The sequence below is a fragment of the Aricia agestis genome, chromosome 11, assembly GCF_905147365.1.
Source record: "Aricia agestis chromosome 11, ilAriAges1.1, whole genome shotgun sequence".
NCBI classification, from domain to species: domain Eukaryota; kingdom Metazoa; phylum Arthropoda; class Insecta; order Lepidoptera; family Lycaenidae; genus Aricia; species Aricia agestis.
The window spans coordinates 434,937-453,320 of record NC_056416.1 but is presented as its reverse complement, the minus strand read 5'-3'; the positions used below and the strand labels follow the sequence as shown (position 1 = coordinate 453,320).

The 18,384-nt window shown below is 38.1% G+C and overlaps 2 protein-coding genes and 1 long non-coding RNA gene across 5 annotated transcripts; 1 reads left to right on the top strand and 2 right to left on the bottom strand.

Annotated features, from left to right (window-relative positions):
* Window positions 1–9,255: 9,255 nt before the first annotated feature.
* LOC121731800 lies at window positions 9,256–10,548 on the bottom strand. Its single transcript, XM_042121438.1, has one exon. The coding sequence runs from the start codon at window positions 10,313–10,315 to the stop codon at window positions 9,362–9,364; it is 954 nt and encodes a 317-aa protein (XP_041977372.1). The 5' UTR covers window positions 10,316–10,548; the 3' UTR covers window positions 9,256–9,361.
* Window positions 10,549–11,945: 1,397 nt separating this feature from the next.
* LOC121731799 lies at window positions 11,946–14,848 on the bottom strand. 3 transcript variants are annotated; one of them, XR_006036291.1, is made up of 4 exons: window positions 13,803–14,848; window positions 13,279–13,369; window positions 12,546–12,890; window positions 11,946–12,175 (listed from the first exon to the last, which is right to left on the bottom strand). XR_006036291.1 is itself a non-coding variant. In XM_042121437.1 (3 exons), exons 1-3 carry the CDS (start codon window positions 14,674–14,676, stop codon window positions 12,090–12,092), a joined length of 1,305 nt encoding a protein of 434 aa, XP_041977371.1. In that variant the 5' UTR covers window positions 14,677–14,848; the 3' UTR covers window positions 11,946–12,089. The 3 variants fall into 3 exon arrangements, 1 of the variants encoding a protein (XP_041977371.1); XR_006036292.1 differs by having other exon boundaries at window positions 12,546–13,369; window positions 14,226–14,848; XM_042121437.1 differs by lacking the exon at window positions 13,279–13,369.
* A 1,451-nt stretch (window positions 14,849–16,299) lies between these two features.
* LOC121731801 lies at window positions 16,300–17,908 on the top strand. The gene is made up of 3 exons (XR_006036293.1): window positions 16,300–16,384; window positions 17,406–17,407; window positions 17,899–17,908. It is a non-coding gene; the product is annotated as an uncharacterized LOC121731801 (long non-coding RNA).
* Window positions 17,909–18,384: the final 476 nt, after the last annotated feature.

Sequence of the window (18,384 nt, the reverse complement as noted above, 5' to 3'; positions counted from 1 at the left end):
GTAAAAATGTTGCCAAGATGAGAACATAATATTATAGTTCGTCGTGTCAAAAAGTAGTAAGATCTCATGTAGAGCCAAGTTTCTAACCTTACATACTCAACCCTAAATCTAAAAACCTTAATTTTACCTTTTTATTATATTGTAAGGTTAGAAACTTGGCTCTACATGAGATCTCACTACTTTTTGACACGACGAACTATAATATTATGTTCTCATCTTGGCAACATTTTTACATGAAAATGTTTTTGGTGGGATCTAATTACTATGTACCTATTTCTCTTTATAAACGTATGGCACATAGTTAATTATTCATAAAATGTAACAAAGCAACATGACGTATTATAGTAGATGCCAATCCATACTAATATTATAAATGCGAAAGTGTGTCTGTCTGTCTGTCTGTTACCTCTTCACGCCCGAACCGCTGAACCGATTTTGCTGAAATTTAGTATTAAAATACTTTGAGTCCCGGGAAAGGACATAGGATGCTTTTTGTTCCGGAAAAATGTACGGTTCCCGCGCGATAAACGAATTTTGGCGCAACGGAGTTGCGGGCGTCATCTAGTTCTTAATAAACAGATACCCGGCAAACATTGTTTTACACATAATATTATATGGTGTGAAAATATGTTTGAGCCCATTTTTTTCTTTTAAGATATTGTACTGGAGAAGTTTTATCTGTCACACCGACCTCAGAAAAACTTCGATAGCGCGATTAAAACTGTATGTATTACTATATGTAATAACAGACTTTTTGACGGTGAAAAAAAACGGTTGACAAGTGGTTGACAACACAACATTTTAATATTTTGGTCTATTTTACACCTGAGGAATTGAGCAACAGTTAACAAACGCCTCGACACGAGAATTTTATATAATACATGAGATATACTCATTGGCAGTGAAATCAAACAAATTTAATGAATGTAATTAGAGTAGAGAGTAGAGAGACAGAAGCATAAAGTGGCAGCTGGCATTTACGAGGAAACTTGAAACTGGCCATCGGAATTTATGGGGACAGTGGCGCGGCCTATAATACTCGACGTGGGGTAAGCACGAACAATTAACAGCGACGTAATCGTAACGTTGTCGAATAATTCAAAATTCTTAATATTATGTTTTCCTTTTTAAATTATATTCCCATTAAATCAAAACATTTATTCAATATTAAATTTTTAGCTGGCCGTAGTTTCGTCAACTAAATAAGTATTTTAGGAGACCTCTTTAAAATGTAAAGCGTTCCTTGAATTCGGCTTTTGACGGCCTTTAGCTTCAAAGCGTTTGAAAAAGCTTATTACATTACTTTGTAATTTTTGAAGTTTAAGTTTGTGTTCTCTATTTACAAAATCCGAATCTGATGTAGGAAGAAATGAAAATTTTATACAAACGTCACAACCAGTGGATGAAATACGTTAAATAGCAAAATCAGTATTATTATATTGTAATAATATTAATAAAATAAGCTATAATGCTTCGATCCACCAGTAACGCAGTCTCGGTAAGTCAATATTTAACAAACGTCAATTATACGTTCTGCTTGCTTAGACAAAAAAAAACAAACTGTTTCATATTTGATGTTTATGAGAACATATTGTTGATGTTCGATAGAATCCAAATTTGATCGAAGCGTTATTAATGTTGGATCAAAATATAAGAATCGAGTACCTACTGTCTGTTGCGGAAATATTGATTACGCACATAAAATTGTCACGTATCGCAATTTCCCTGATGATAATAGCCGTGCACGATCCACGGGGAGACGGGGACTCGGAGGGGAGAGGGGAGGAAGAACATATTTTCGGCTTACATTCGGCGAGCGATGCGTGATGGCAAATCTGCGGCGAGGGTGCGCGCACGCTGCCGGTCGGAGCGGGTTGCCAGTCGTGATGATGATGATGATGATTAGGATAACCCATCAACTCCCAAGCGGCACCTGGGTGCCGCATAACACTTGAATATCTATTGTGTCTGCCATTCCTACGATCGAGGTATGACTCCATAATAGTGTTAAGGTGATACTGTGTTGTTTGTTGCTTTTTTAAACCGATTTTTATAAATACAAAAAAATATGGTTTCTGCCCGTAAAGAAGTTGGATAGCAGCAAACATAGATACCGGCACATCTAGTGCCGTATTAATTATATTTGCTTTTTTGTACGTGGGAGAGCCATGATTCGGCACGAATGGGCTGGCTCGACCGGAGAAATACCACGTTCTCACAGAAAACCGGCGTGAAACAGCGCTTGCACTGTGTTTCGCCGAGTGAGTGAGTTTACCGGAGGCCCAATCCCCTACCCTATTTCCTTCCCTACCCTCCCCTATTCCCTTCCCCTCCCTTCCCTACCCTCCCCTATTTCCTTCCCTTCCTTTCCCTACTCTCTTCTCCCCTATTCCCTCTTAAAAGGCCGGCAACGCACCTGCAGCTCTTCTGATGCTGCGAGTGTCCATGGGCGACGGAAGTTGCTTTCCATCGGGTGACCCGTTTGCTCATTTGCCCCCTTATTTCACAAAAAAAAAGCAATTAAAGAGAACTATTTTTTTTAAAGAATATGTCAGTTCCTATCATAATATAATGTCAATTACTTTTGTGTTTACTCAGTAAAAAAATTGAATAAATAGACTAGGTACATAATTTACCCTAGACGTTTACGAGCTAGAAGTAAAATATTTCTGATAAAGTTTCAGAAATTAAATTCCCAAAAAATAACTATACTACCTCTAAAATAAAGCCTCAAGAGTCTCTGAGGTATTGGTTGCGGTATCATAACAACATTTTTATATAGTGTTATATATTTTATGAAACCGTATCTTAAATAAAGGTAAGGTATTTTGAATAACAAAATTAAGAAAGACAAAGCATTGTATTTAGGATTTTATTAATGGGCGTGTCAGCTCCGCCGCAACATAAAGAGGCCTACATGGTGTCGAACACTATGTTTTATAGACATAAGAGAGATGAAGACGTATCGTTATGACGACAACGTACTGCAACGTAACGCTCCACTCCGTCCGCTCTTAGATTGCATTTCCAGAGCTGAGCCTGAGCGGAGCTGTGTTGCGAGGAATGTCTTTTTGAGAACCAAAAGCATCGCTGCGCTGAGCGATGTCATGGCAAAGTCATGTCAATGAAGCGATCTTATTGGTTTTCAAAAACACATTCCTCGCAACACAGCTCCGCTCAGCTCTGGTGGAAAGGCATCCTTAATCCCGTAATCGCATCCGCCTCGCTATCCGCGTCTTTCGTGCACCGGCCTTAACGTCTCGGCTGGTCGTAATAAAACAAAACCGCGAGATGAAAAGGCGCCACGTTTGTATAACATAATAACATGGCGTCGCATGTCATCATGGGAATGTCGGGCGGAGATTTACTGCGGCTTATTAAATCAAAACGTGAAATCCTCATTACATATTGTTATGAATGTACCCAATTTTGTTGCGGAAGGGTTTTTGACGCAATTTAATTGACATTATTATGTATGCTTTTACTCGACCTGGGTATTTACAGAATATTAAGCCGTGAAAGAGTAAAAAACTTCAGTTTTGGGAATGATAGCAGCGTTTTCCGTGCGATGCTTCTGAAAGACCGTGGTCTTATTACGTCAAACTGTCAGCTTCGCTACAACGAAAAGTTTAGCTGCTCATCGAGTTCATTGAATTTGAATTGATTCGTGAAAAGAAATATAATTTATTTATGGATAATAGGTATTATAATGTTTTGTAATTCTATTTTCCTTCTTAATTATTGTGTATAATAGGCATAATATAACTTAAACAAGAAGTAATTAAGTCGAGCTGTTAATTCGTGAGAATTTCTTTCGGCCTTTATAAAGCTAATTTCTGTTTGCGCAAAAATCCGCGCCATTTTAAGTTATTAATGGACTTAATACCGTCATAATGAAGTCTTTATACTTTGAAGCTGTTTGCGTAGGCTTACTAGATTTTTTAAACTCAAAACTCAAACTCAAAAAAAATTTTTTCCACCTGCTAAGTTCCTCTTCTCTCCCTCTCTTACAATCTTTTGATACATCAAGGACAACATAATATGTGTAGCATATCACAAAATATATAAAAAACATTAAACAACGCTGAATCAACGCAACCTAACAGATCAACGTGGCTTCACTCTAATTGGGGCTCATTTCGTCGCATGGAGTTTCGAAGGCGGATCTCACTCAAATCTCGCCTCGATCTCGGCATGTAATCCGGCTGAAGCTGCATACAATTGATTCTTACTATCTCATTACATTGTATAATGTAATCTTGTATGAGCGCCGCTTAGCGCGAGATCACTACATTATTCGCTATCTGTTGTTAGATTTGCTTTTATATTCGGAATTTAATTTTCTTTTCGTTTTCTTTTGCAGTAGTTTTATTGTTATTGAGTTTTGGATTATAGTTGGATTTAATATAATATTGTAACTAACTTAGATAGTATTATAGTATGAGTTTGACTCTCTTCTGACTATGGAAGATGCCTCATTGGCTAAATTTTGTTAAGCTCTTTTGCTGAAAAATTTAAAACATATACATTGTACAGAATGTGTACATATTTTATATGTATGTACATCATCTCGCTCCATTTTGGTACAGACGGTTAAAATTTTACGCTAGTGTGGGTCGAAAATTAATTTGTAGTTAATTTTAATATTTGCATATATTTTATTGTTTGTCGAGCGTAATATAATTATCAGTTAATTTTCCAATAGAGTAATTGAAAATAAGTCTATGTTTTATAATATACTAGTAATTTTAAATTATAATGTAAATTACATTGATTAAACACAGCTTTGATACCTTAATAAGATTTACTTTACCTACATATTATCGCAGCTGCATGCGGCACGTACAAATTGAGCGCTATTCTGTAGTATTAAGGCTATGATCGACCGCCGATTACCTCCATACATTGACGTTCGTTAGCGCGCTTCCGCCGCACTTGTGTCGCATACAAATTGACATACATAATTTCACGTTTTATTTATTCAATCAGAGAATATAACAGTTTTTTGACATAATTTTTTGTGCTACAAATCTTTTTTTAACATTGGCATTGAGTATTCACTGTATGGTGCTGAAATCAAAGCTATCAGTAAGTGGAGCAAAATTATTTGATACTGTTGCTTATCTTGAGTATGAAAAAGATTATTACTGAAAATCATAAAAAATGAGGCGATAAGGTGTCGCGTTATAAATATTAAAGCCGCGAAACCGCCATAAAAAGTTGTCCCATCATGAATTTGGTTTCATAAATATATAATGTCTAATTCTATCACGGGCGGAGTAATTTATTGTTATACGAGGGCTGCTATTTATGTATCCGGAATTAAAAAAAGAAATAAACATATATCATTTAATATGGTTTTATTGCTTTTTAAAATATTCGCCGCGATGATCGACACACTTTTGCATACGCTGGAACCAATTTTCATAGCACTTTTTCCATTCTGATTGAGGTATCTCCAAAACGTGCATTTTGAACGCATCAACAGCCTCTTCGCGGCTCGAAAAACGTTGACCACGTAATTTGTTCTTCGCGTATGGAAATAAAAAGAAATCGTTAGGTGCCAAATCAGGGCTGTACGGCGGATGACCAGTCAATTCGATCTTTTGACCCTCCAAAAACTGAGTTGTTTCAGCTGAGGTGTGACAGCTAGCATTGTCGTGATGTAATATGATTCTGCGTTGTCGGTTGTCCTTTCTTATTTCTTCAAAGACTTCTGGTAAACAAATGGTCGTATACCATTCAGAATTAACCGTTTTACGATTCTCTAATGGCACTGTAGCCACATGTCCATTAATTCCAAAAAAACAGGCGACCATTTGCTTCAAAGTACTTTTTGCACGAGTAACTTTTGTTGGTTTCGGCTCATCTTGGAACACCCACACCGTTGACTGTTGTTTAGTTTCGGGGTCATATGCATAGATCCAAGATTCATCACCTGTGTAGATATTATAAACGGCTTTTGACGTACCACGGTTGTATTTTTTTATCACTTTTTTGCACAAATCGACACGAGCCCGTTTTTGATGTATTGTCAAGTTGTGCGGAATCCAACGCGAACATATTTTTTTTTACAGCCAAATGTTCGTGTAATATCTTATGTATGCTCGTCATACTTATGCCTAAGGACGCCTCTATCTCGCGATATGTAACATGACGATCACGCATTATTAGTTCCCGCACAGCATCTATATTTTGTGGGACAACAGCTGTTTTTGGGCGACCTTCTTTATTTTCATCCGTGAGCATAGACCGCCCACGATTAAACTCACTGTACCAGTGATAAACAGTGATTTTTGATGGTGCTTCATCTCCAAAAGTTGCGGTGAGTTGAATAAAGCACTGTTGTTGATTTAGCCCACGCCGAAAATCGTAGTAAATCATTGCACGAAAATGTTCACGCGTTAAATCCATGGCAAATGAAGACACGCAATTTTCAAAATGACGCCACAGTGGAAAAATAATTGACAGTCACATGAAACAAAATGTATTCTTCAACCAAAGAGTTCTATTTTCAAATGTTGTAATTACTTTTTAAATATTGTTCTTGTAAGTGGCCAGTTCCGGATACATAAATAGCAGCCCTCGTAATGACGAAACTCCGCCGGGAAATATGCAGTTCTGTGTTAGTGGTCTACTAGTTTAAAACATCACAACGGCGCGGTGCTGACATTTGTATTTATTATTAGATTTTATAGTATAGTTTTGGTAAAATAATATCTCTCACCGGTCACCTGTTTCACATTGAAACAAGGACAGCTACGGGGGGGTAATTTTATAGTGCCAAAGTATGCATGAATATGCAATAGCCACGAGATCACTCTTTCTCTGTCTTAATTTATTTTCAAAGCTCAGCAGATCTTATGTAGACAGTCGGGTAATTTTATGCCTGCATTGTCATAACTAAACTTGTTAACAACATTTTTCTAATGCGGGAATCGAATCAACGACCTTCGAGCCACGCTCTAAGGCTTAAGGTACAGGTTGGAAGCCGACTACATGAAGTTGCAGCAGACGACATGTCGTCGCGACACTACTAGTTTCTATGTATTTCTATGAATAAGTGTCACTAGCTTCGTGTCGCTAGCTGCGAAGGGTATTTCATAGAAATACATAGAAACCAGTAGTGTAGGGGTTGTCTCCTACAGTTGATGGATGGATGGATGGATACCACGTTCTCACAGAAAACCGGCGTGAAACAGCGCTAGCGCTGTGTTTCGCCGAGTGAGTGAGTTTACCGGAGGCCCAATCCCCTACCCTATTCCCTTCCCTACCCTCCCCAATTCCCTTCCCATCCCTACCCTCCCCTGTTACCCTATTCCCTCTTAAAAGGCCGGCAACGCACCTGCAGCTCTTCTGATGCTGCGAGTGTCCATGGGCGACGGAAGTTGCTTTCCATCAGGTGACCCGTTTGCTCGTTTGCCCCCTTATTTCCTAAAAAAAAAAAAAGATGCTGATGCTGATCGAGATGCTAATGCTGATGATAGGTGTTAAATAATACGCTCTTGATGCTTGATAATGCTCTGCTATTGCTCTGCTGTTGCTCTGCTGTTGCTCTGCTGTTGCTCTGCTGTTGCTCTGCTGTTGCTCTGCTGTTGCTCTGCTGTTGCTCTGCTGTTGCTCTGCTGTTGCTCTGCTGTTGCTCTGCTGTTGCTCTGCTGTTGCTCTGCTGTTGCTCTGCTATTGCTCTGCTGTTGCTCTGCTGTTGCTTGGTCCTTCGAGCTGGATTAGTGGTAGTAGTGTCGCGACGCCACGTCGACTGCTGTTGCTTCATGACATCATTCGTCCGCTGCCAACCGGCACCTTAAGATTAGCCTCTGATCCAATGGCATAGACTTTAGAGTCTAAGCCATTGAATCAAAGGCGTTTAAGTTACTACAATTTATATTATACTATATTTGGAAGTAACATATTATGCGGGCACTACACTCGCGGCGCGAAAGCCCGCGAAGGCCGCGAACCACGAGTGTGGAGGGTTTCGCAGCTTCGTGTTTGCGCTTCGCGCGTTCGTATTTGCACGCATCGTGTTAACGGCGCGTAGCATCCGTGAGTCGCGGCCGCAATTTGCGCCGCAAGTGTAGAGCTCGCATTGCATCCAAACAGGCTTTGGTCACTCAGTTTTCCATTAAAAATGTTAGTTTTAAAATCCGAGTAAACTAAAACAAGGTACTTTTAAAATGGCTTCCATGTCTTTCATTTGGCTGATTGAACCGGAGCCACCGGAGCCGAGAGGATGTTGACTTTAGAATGTGGCTGAGCGTTGAATCTGGATTTAATTAATTGAAATTGGTAAGACGATTGATTCAACAAGCTGATACTCTCGAGCGAGTATTGCGGGATTACTAACAATAATTGAAGACGTTGTGATGAGAGATGAAGTGGATAAGTTACATTTTATAACATTAAAGCAATTACTCACTTTTCCCTTATAATTTGAACAGACCTTGTAACTTACCTACTTCATCATCTGGCTAATATATTATCTGGCAGTACATCAAATTCACATTTTTTTATTTAAAATCATTTTCCCGATCTTAAAGCCTCTATTTACTTATGTATAAAAACGATCATTTTTAAATTGTTAGTTAACCACTTCACGTCTTTAATTCTTACATTCTAAGTTAGTGCTATACAGAATGTATATAAATAAAAATGAATATTTCCCTTGGTCACGACATCACGCGTAAACGGCTGGACCGATTTTGATGAAATTTGGTATAGATATAGTTTGAGTCCCGGAAAAGGACATAGCATACATTTTGTCACGGAAAAATGTACGGTTCCCACACAATATACTTTTATGATTTGCGCGTTAACTATTCAAGTCGCAGGCAACAGCTATTACTTATATTACACTGTATGAAATCGAATATTTTATTGTCCCCACGTCAGATAAAAATAGCTTATTTTCGTAGCTCTCCCCAATATTGCCCGACTAGAATGTCACACGTGTGACTTTAGGGGAGGGGGCCAGGCCCCCCTCATTGTTTATTTCCAAACCAACTAGCAACAGACTAGTTATAGCCACGATTAAACTACCATGGTCTTAACCAGACCAGTAGACCCTTTCGAAAAAAAAAAACTGAGTGTTAAGACCTCTGTCGTCCTAACATGGATTTGCAAATTAAAAACCTTTTGTGACTTATGAATTTTGTATTACAAAGATTACAATCGATAATTATTCAACTTGCTTGTGCGCTTGAAAATTGTACAAGAATCATGGACAGAGTAACAGCTGACAGGTGACAGCTGTCAAAGGGACGGGAAAGGTTCGTGAACAATAATTATTATCTGTGGTCGTGTACGTCGGATCTATCGCATAAACGCCGGAACATGGCCCCGGCCTTGAAAGTTGTGACTTTCAATTATTCTCGTCTGGTGTAAACAGAGGGCAAATTTTTGTACATGCTCGCCTGATAATCCCAGATGCCGTACGAATATCAGCAACTCTAGTGATGTTGTCCTTCCCTGGAATCAGACTAACGATTCGGCCCAAGTGCCACTTTAGCGGGGGAAGGTTGTCGTCTTTAATGACAACTAATGTGTTAGGTAGAAGATGGTCATCGTTTGCCTTCCACTTTGTCCGGGATTGAAGCTCCGAGATGTACTCTTTCATCCATCTTGACCAAAAATGCTGCCTCATCTGCTCCACTCTTTGATAGCGAGTAAGCCGTAGAGTATTAGCTTCCATCAAGTTTTCACACGCTGGTGAAGTTAGGGTGCGTCCGATAAGAAAATGAGCTGGACTCAGAGGTAAAAAATCATTAGGATCAGTTGACATTGGCGAAAGAGGGCGAGAGTTAAGAACAGCTTCGATCTGTGCCAGGACTGTACTCAATTCCTCATAAGTGAGATTCGCATTTCCGACTACTCGACGAAGGTGGTGCTTGCATGAGCGAACTCCAGCCTCCCAAAGACCCCCAAAATGAGCAGCATAAGGTACGATAAAGCGAAATTTAATTTGTTCGTTAGAAACATAATCTTTAATATCAGAACTACATTTAGACAAAAACTTGGCGAAATCGTTCATAAGACCTACAAAGTTACGCCCGTTATCAGAAAATATCTCGTATGGTTTTCCACGGCGAGAAATAAAACGTTTTAAAGCTAATAAATAGGCATCCGATGTAAGATCGGTTACAAGCTCCAGGTGTATGGCCCGCGTAACAAAACATACAAATAGACAAATATAGCATTTAACCTTACGAGCTCCTCTGCCTTTATGGTTTAACATGAAAATTGGCCCGGCATAATCCACTCCACATTTGGAAAATGGATATGTAGGACTTATGCGCTCAGTGGGTAAATTTCCCATCTGAGGAGTGAGAGTCTTTCCTCTGAGGCGTTTACAAATAATACATTCGTGTACTACCTTTCGAGCTAAATTTCTACCTCCTATCGGCCACCAATTGTCACGTATGTTAAACAATAGCGCTTGAGGACCTGCGTGTAACAATTTAACATGTTCATAGCGAAATAACAATTTAGTGAAACTATGATTACTACCTAACAAAATAGGATGTTTTTTGGTATATGAAAATGAATTGGAATTAGTCTGCCTCCAACGCGCAATATTTTATCCCTATCCATGAAAATATTTAGTTTTGATAAATAGTGATTATCTTTTACCTTATTTTCTTTTATATATAAATTATACTCGACTGGAAAAGATTCTAATTGTGATATTTTAGCTAATAAATTTTGAGATGCTATAATTTCATTAGTACTTAAAATATCCGTACGCTTATTATTTTTATTACGAACATTGTGCAAAAATCGTAACATATAAGCTATAGCGCGTACCATGCGTAGAAAATTTGAAAACCTTTCAAAATTAATAAATATTGTATTTGTAGCGATAAACGATAGATGACAACTACGTTTCGTCTCCGGCAACAACTCTGGTGAAACATGAGGAGGGTGAGATATATTAGTGCTAATGAAGTGTTTATCATGTAGAAACTGAGGCCCTGACCAATATAATCTAGATTTAGCGAGTTCATCGACTGTCACGCCACGTGACACTAAATCCGCCGGGTTGTGTTTCCCGCTAACATGATGCCACGGCAAGACTCCCGAGAGTTCATGTATTTCAGCTACTCTATTTTGGACAAATGTTTGTAACAGATTAGGAGACATGCGCAACCATCCTAATACTATTGTTGAGTCTGTCCAGAAAACAACACAATCGAATTTACGATGAATCGATGAAATTACCTTATCATATAATCTAGCTCCTAACAATGCACCACACAATTCTAAGCGCGGTATGCTTACCGGTTTTAGAGGTGCAACCTTACCCTTAGCGCATAATAAACGCACAGAAATATTTGAATTATCGCTTATAGTGCGAACATAAATACAAGCACCGTACGCTAATTGTGAAGCGTCCGTAAATATGTGTAGTTCAATAGTCGTATAATTTGAACTATCACCTAGTACACAGCGCGGCACCCTTATATTATTAAGAACGCTTAGCGACGACACAAATATATTCCATATCGCAATGACATCAATTGGAACTGGATCGTTCCAATCAATTTTTAACAGCCATAGACGCTGCAAAATAATTTTAGCCTGCATGATACATGGACTAATTAATCCAAGAGGATCAAATATTTGTGATATGTGTGACAAAATATAGCGCTTAGTTATAACTTGCGAATTACTATCAAAATCATAAAGCGTATTGAAATAAAATTCATCTGACATATTTAGCCAGCCTATGCCTAAAGTTTTAGAACTACTGTTATTATTTAAACATAAATGCTCAAGCGAATCATGAGATGACATTAAATCATTGTGCATAAAATTGAATGTCCACTTTCGAAGTGGGAAACATCCTGACTGTAATGTTTGAGCGATTTCATTACATAAATACAATAACCTAGATTTATCATCATCTCCCGTTACTAAGTCGTCTACAAAGAAATCCGCCTTGATAATTCTCTGAACGTCAAGATTATTAGATTCGACGCCTAACTGCTTTATACAGCGTACACTAAGAAAGGGAGCAGATGCGGTACCGTAAGTGACTGTATTTAGACGATATATCCCTAGAGGCTCCGATGGAGTGTCTCGCCAGAGAATTAACTGCAGGTGGCGCTGTTGCTCGCGCACCAGGACTTGCCTATACATCTTCGCAACGTCGGCGCATGCCACGAAGCGATGCTGCCTGAAACGTAGAAGAATGGCAAATAAATCACCTTGTATAGGTGGGCCTACACGCTGTATGTCATTGAGAGACAGCCCAGAACTGGAAGCTGTGCTAGCGTCAAATACCACGCGTAGCTTTGTGGTCAAACTAGACTCACGAAGAACTCCATGGTGGGGCATAAAATAATGAGGTTTGTCATAAGAGGAAATCCTGGTCATATGACCCAAATTCTCATATTCATGAATGAAATCAGAATACATATTTTGCTTGTATGTATCCGAGCGTTGTAATCGCCTTTCTAGTGCGAGAAAACGTCGTTCTGCCTGAGGAAAAGTGTCTCCCAAAAGCTCAGGTGACTGTTTAAAAGGAATAGAAACACAAAACCTACCATCACTGTTTCGCGTAGTTGTAGTGAGGAAGTGATTTTCGCATATCTGATCCTCATCAGTCTGCGCATCCTGACGCTTGGGTAGCTCCTCAAGTTCCCAAAATTGTCGTAATAGCGCATCCATCGTTTGTGTATAATTACACTGGATATGACCAGCATTATCATTTAGTGATTTATGATATATTGCACCGGATATTATCCAGCCGAATAAAGTATTATGCAAATAAGGTCCATTAGGTAGCCTTATTTTTCCGTGAGTGAGTAGATCCCAGAACATCTCTGCGCCAAGCAAAATATCTATATCTTGTGACTCCAGAAAGTTGGGATCCGCCAGCTCAATATTCTCTGGAATACAGAAATTTTTATGTGTGAGATTATATACCGACAATTTAGATGTAATTTGAGGTAAAACAAAACATTTTATCTTTGTAGTGTAACTATTAATGCGAGATTTAATTATTAATTCACAGAGTTGGCTAGCTTGGGTAATTGAATTACCTACTCCTCTTATTTCGTGAGTGGACTGTATTAATTGCGCGCCTAGTAAGTCACAAAAAGATTTTTTAATAAAACAACGCTGACTGCCACTATCGAGTAATGCACGAGCAAAATGATATTTATTATTCTTATCAGCTACCTCAATAAGCGCAGTCGATAGTAAAACAGGTTGCAGTAATGAATGAGGCTTATTATTTTTCTCAATAGATAAAGTTTGCGCATGTGCATGACTTACGGATGAGTGTTCTGCAGTTTGAGCGGGCACGGAGGGCGTGTCCAGCTCCGCAGAAGTTGAAGCTTCATTATGCGATACCGAGTTTACTGAACTAGAATGAGAATGAATTAATGTATTATGTTTTTGATCACACCTTTTGCAGGTTCCGAATCTACATTGGTTTACTGTATGTCCTGAACGCAAACAATTTGAACACAACTTATTATCACGTATGACCTTTAATTTAGTGTTATAATTAGCTTCTATAAATTTAGTGCAAGAATAGAGTGGATGATTTAATTTGCACATCAAGCACTGCTTATAATTATTAATCTTGGTGTTTTGCCGATCATGCACTTTACTAGAAGTAACATTGCAATGTGATTTATTATAAAAGTTACCGAAATTGCTTGGTTTTTTAATATCATTTGATGTCTTAGTGACTGACGCTTGCAATGTTTCTAACATATCAGCTCGACCCTTTAAGAAATGTAATAAAGAATTAAGAGTTAATTTTAAATCCTTATTATTTGTGAACAAATTACCTTTGTGCTGTTCCCATTCACGCTCGGTTATTTTATCAAGTTTTGAAACAACAATGAATATGATAAGAGCATCCCAGAAATTCGTGGGCTCGCCCAATATTTTAAGAGCTCGTAAATTCCTTAATGTGCTGTCAATTAAATTCCTAATTAATAAATGAGATTCCTTGGTTATTGGTTGCATATTAAATATAGACTTGATGTGATTTTGAATTAATAATCTATTATTGTTATACCTGCTTTGTAAAAGTTCCCATGCAACAATGTAATTATCGGAAGTTAGTTCTAATGAGTTTATAACTAATAATGCACTACTTCTCAACGAAGATCTGAGATAATGGAATTTTTGAATGTTGCTAAGCTCTGATGAATTATGAACTAATGACATATAAGTGTCTCGAAACTCGAGCCAACTCTCATACATACCATCGAACTCGGGCAAAGTGATAGTAGGTAATCTTATAGTTTGTAATGGATTATTATGTTGGCCTTGACACTGAGAGCTTGTAGCAGATGTTCTAGCATTTAATAAGGACTCGGCACTAGCCTGTGCACTGTAATAATTATTCTCGAATTGTTCACGCTGCAATAATTGTTCTTCGAGACAAGATTCGGGCACATTTTCCTCAATTTTGCTCTGCACAGAATTAAATTCGTTAAAAAGTGCAACTGCGCCTTGGATGCGCAACTTAATATCTATATGCAAATTAGTAGGTGCTTCAGAAACGCAAGTAGTTAAATAACTGGCGAACTTTGTAAGTCTCGCCTTCAAAACGCCACGTTTTTTGATTAATTCGCGAAGTAATGTTTCGGTTTTTTCGCTTTCTATACACCTGTAAGGAGATTTATCTCGTTTACTCGTACCCTCTACGCTCATAGTGGAAATCAAAGAAAGAACCAGAGTACTCACGCGAATGCAACGTATCTGTATAATATCAGTCTATGCTTGCGCCGGCACACAACTGATGATCCTCTTTAGTATCCTTGATTCCTTTGGATCCTCCCTCGCGTAAATTGAGTATATCCTTGGGATTATTCTGCATACGCGCCTTCCTCCAACCACGCCGGTCTCCAAAGTTCGCTGGTTTCGTTTTGTGCAAGTAGCAGGAATCCGTCGAAGAAGGTCCAAAATATGTTAAGAACTTTGTCGTCCTAACATGGATTTGCAAATTAAAAACCTTTTGTGACTTATGAATTTTGTATTACAAAGATTACAATCGATAATTATTCAACTTGCTTGTGCGCTTGAAAATTGTACAAGAATCATGGACAGAGTGACAGCTGACAGGTGACAGCTGTCAAAGGGACGGGAAAGGTTCGTGAACAATAATTATTATCTGTGGTCGTGTACGTCGGATCTATCGCATAAACGCCGGAACACTGAGTAATCCAAGAAATTCAATTAATTATTATATTTAAAAAATAATCTTGTTTATTTCATCTAGTCTAATTAATTTTTTGAGCACCGCTGCAAGTGTTTCCATGAAATTTATTTTCGAGAAATCGTTCGTTTTGAAAGTACTAATATTTGTTTCTTCTCAGAACTGCGTAAAAAGCTGCTTTTACTGAATTTCGTAATGTGTTATGGTAAGAAATATATGAGTAAAACATAAGATTGCACAATAGATATTATGTAAATTCTCAGTCCTAAAAACCAAAAGTATCAAAACGAGATTAAAAAGTCACGGCAAACTTCTTTATGGCTGTGGTGTTTTCCAGCCTAACTTTTGGTCCATTTTTCAAAACGCGTCTTTATATTTCCATACACATATTAATTGTTAAATATTAAATGGCTTACGTAAAATAGTAAACAGAATCAGAATTAGTACAAATGTAATTCAAATTGGCCAGCAATTATTGCTTGCGATAAATAACGTGTAATCTGCGGACAAATTAGTTTACTATCTATAATGATGAAGCACCTATATCGTTTTAATGCGCAAACGAGCTTCCGCTTGCTGCTGTTGACACAAAACATAATTTTATTAATATGTTACTTTCTGGCTCTACTAAGCGAATGCCGCAGCCCGCAGCCCGGTTGTCCCAAACGAAGTCTGGCTGCACTCAGAGAGATTTGATGAGGAATATTAATTGATTTAATGACTTTGTACGGGTCTGTACACCTTACACGCTGATAATGATGATTGATTATAGAAACAGCCGTAAAATGATAACTGTTTATTGATACACTAACAAAGGTACAGTGATATAAGAGAATTGATATAAGAGTAATGATATAAGAATAAGTGATAGCGTATTATAGCAGACACATTTTATATACACAAAGACTTTGAGAGTTTGACTGAAAATGTTTATGATAAAACCTCTATTAAATTAAAGTTACGTAGTCAATAAATCAGTAATATTGCAGCCGTAGCATTAATTATTTTTGCACACTTTTGTTAAATCAATTATAGTGGCGTAGTTGTTGGAGGCGGTGGTTTAAAATATATTAAAATTGGTAGGACTTATCTAACATAAAATCCTGAATGCAAGCCCCTCCCTCGTATTCACAGTATAAAAATTTTTCATTTACATCAACTAGTGAAGTGGTGGGGCGCGTCATTTCAAATTAGACAAGCTCTGTTAGGGTGGATTGCACCAACTTATTTTACCTATACCAAAATGTCAAAATATGATTTGTCAAATCCTTAGTAAAAGTCAATAATGGACGCCATATTTGACGATAGCCTTAACCTTAACTATAACAACGCCTCTGGTGCAACCCACCCTTAGTGTTTCGCACCAGTCGCTCGTTTGCGCCGAGCTCATATTGTAGTCTGCATCCATTACGCAGTGATTTAGGCTAAGCCCAGCAGTAATGCAGCGTTAGCGCGCAATAGACATTACACGCCTCGGGGGATGACCGTTGACAAATGTAATGATCCAAACGATTTATCGCCTGTGATTTGTGTTTCACGCCTGGTATAAGTTCCTTGTTCCCCTTCATTAAGTAGTGCAACTGACTTGCTAGAGTCTCCCATTCTCGTATATATATATCGCTATACGTGGGAGAGCCATGCTTCGGCACGAATGGGCCGGCTCGACCGGATAAATACCACGTTCTCACAGAAAACCGGCGTGAAACAGCGCTTGCGCTGTGTTTCTCTCCGAGTGAATGAGTTTACCGGAGGCCCAATCCCCTAACCCCTACCCTATTCCCTTCCCTACCCTCAACTATTCCCTACCCTTGCCTTTTCTACCCTCCTCTATTAACCTATTCCCTCTTAAAAGGCCGGCAACGCACTTGCAGCTCTTCTGATGCTGCGAGTGTCCATGGGCGACGGAAGTTGCTTTCCATCAGGTGACCCGTTTGCTCGTTTGCCCCCTTATTTCATAAAAAAAAATATCTATGTTTCATGGAATGAAAGTGTCTAAAATAACGATTTTCTCTTAAATTATTTATAGTCTCGCAAGATCAGTTGTTCCTATTTTAAAGATGATATTGATGTTAGACTGGAACTGGAAATTTGCAAATGAAAAGTTTATAGTATAACATATTATAATTTATAGTAGCTAATCTAAAATCTATGAGCTTATCTTAAATATGAATAATTACAGTAAGATAGTTACTGTAATTATTCGGTAGAGGTCAGCAAGGCTGAGACGTTTCAGAAACTCGAGAATATAATTCAGCTCGTTACATCTCGATCGAGTTTCGGCGAAATATCGAGTCTGGCGATCGGAGACGACAAGGTCACACCTAATTGACTTGAATCTTCAAAATTTTCTTTGCAGCATGTTTTGTAGGAAATTTTTTCATAAATCATGTTTGGAAGGAATAAAACCTGTCGCATCCTTATTAAGGGAGTAGAGAGAGGATTAAGTCAACGAAATTGTTTAGATTAAAAAATAATCTAAACAATTTCGTTATTTTTAAATAGCCTTACTTTTCGAATAGTCGTCTAATTATGATCGAAATCTAAGCTTTTTATATTGTTACTAGATGACGCCCGAAACTCGTTTATCGCGTCGGAACCGTACATTTTTCCGGAATAAAAAGTATCCTATGACCTTTCCTGGGTACATTATGTGTTTATGAGTGATTCTTGTGCCTCTAAGAGTGTCTACCTCTATAAGCTTGATCAACAAGTTTTAGGGCCTGTTTCACCACTTTCTGATAAAGCGCCGAATAGGCTATTCACAGCTTTTTTTACAGATTTGCCATACTTCATTTGTCAAGTTAAGTGGTGGATAGCCTATTCGGCACTTATCAGGAAGTGGTGAAACAGGCCCTTAGTATAATATTATTATATCTATCAAGCAATTGTAGAAACTCTCGTTCAGACATTCGACTTTTACTATCATCTAGGTATGATATTATCGTAGTCTAAGCACCTCTATTTTTACAGTGAATACAATTTCACAAAATCAACATACAATAATGTTATACATGGAACGTGTACAGTTCAAATCATTGCACCTCCACAAATCTACATATAAACAGGCTAATGTATGATAATATGATGGAATGTGTGATGTATGTATATAGTATGTATATGCACAACCTCAGGCGATATTCGCGAGCTAATGTATGATAAGTTGGGTGATGTATGTACGTGCATGTACCCCGTTAGGGTCGATT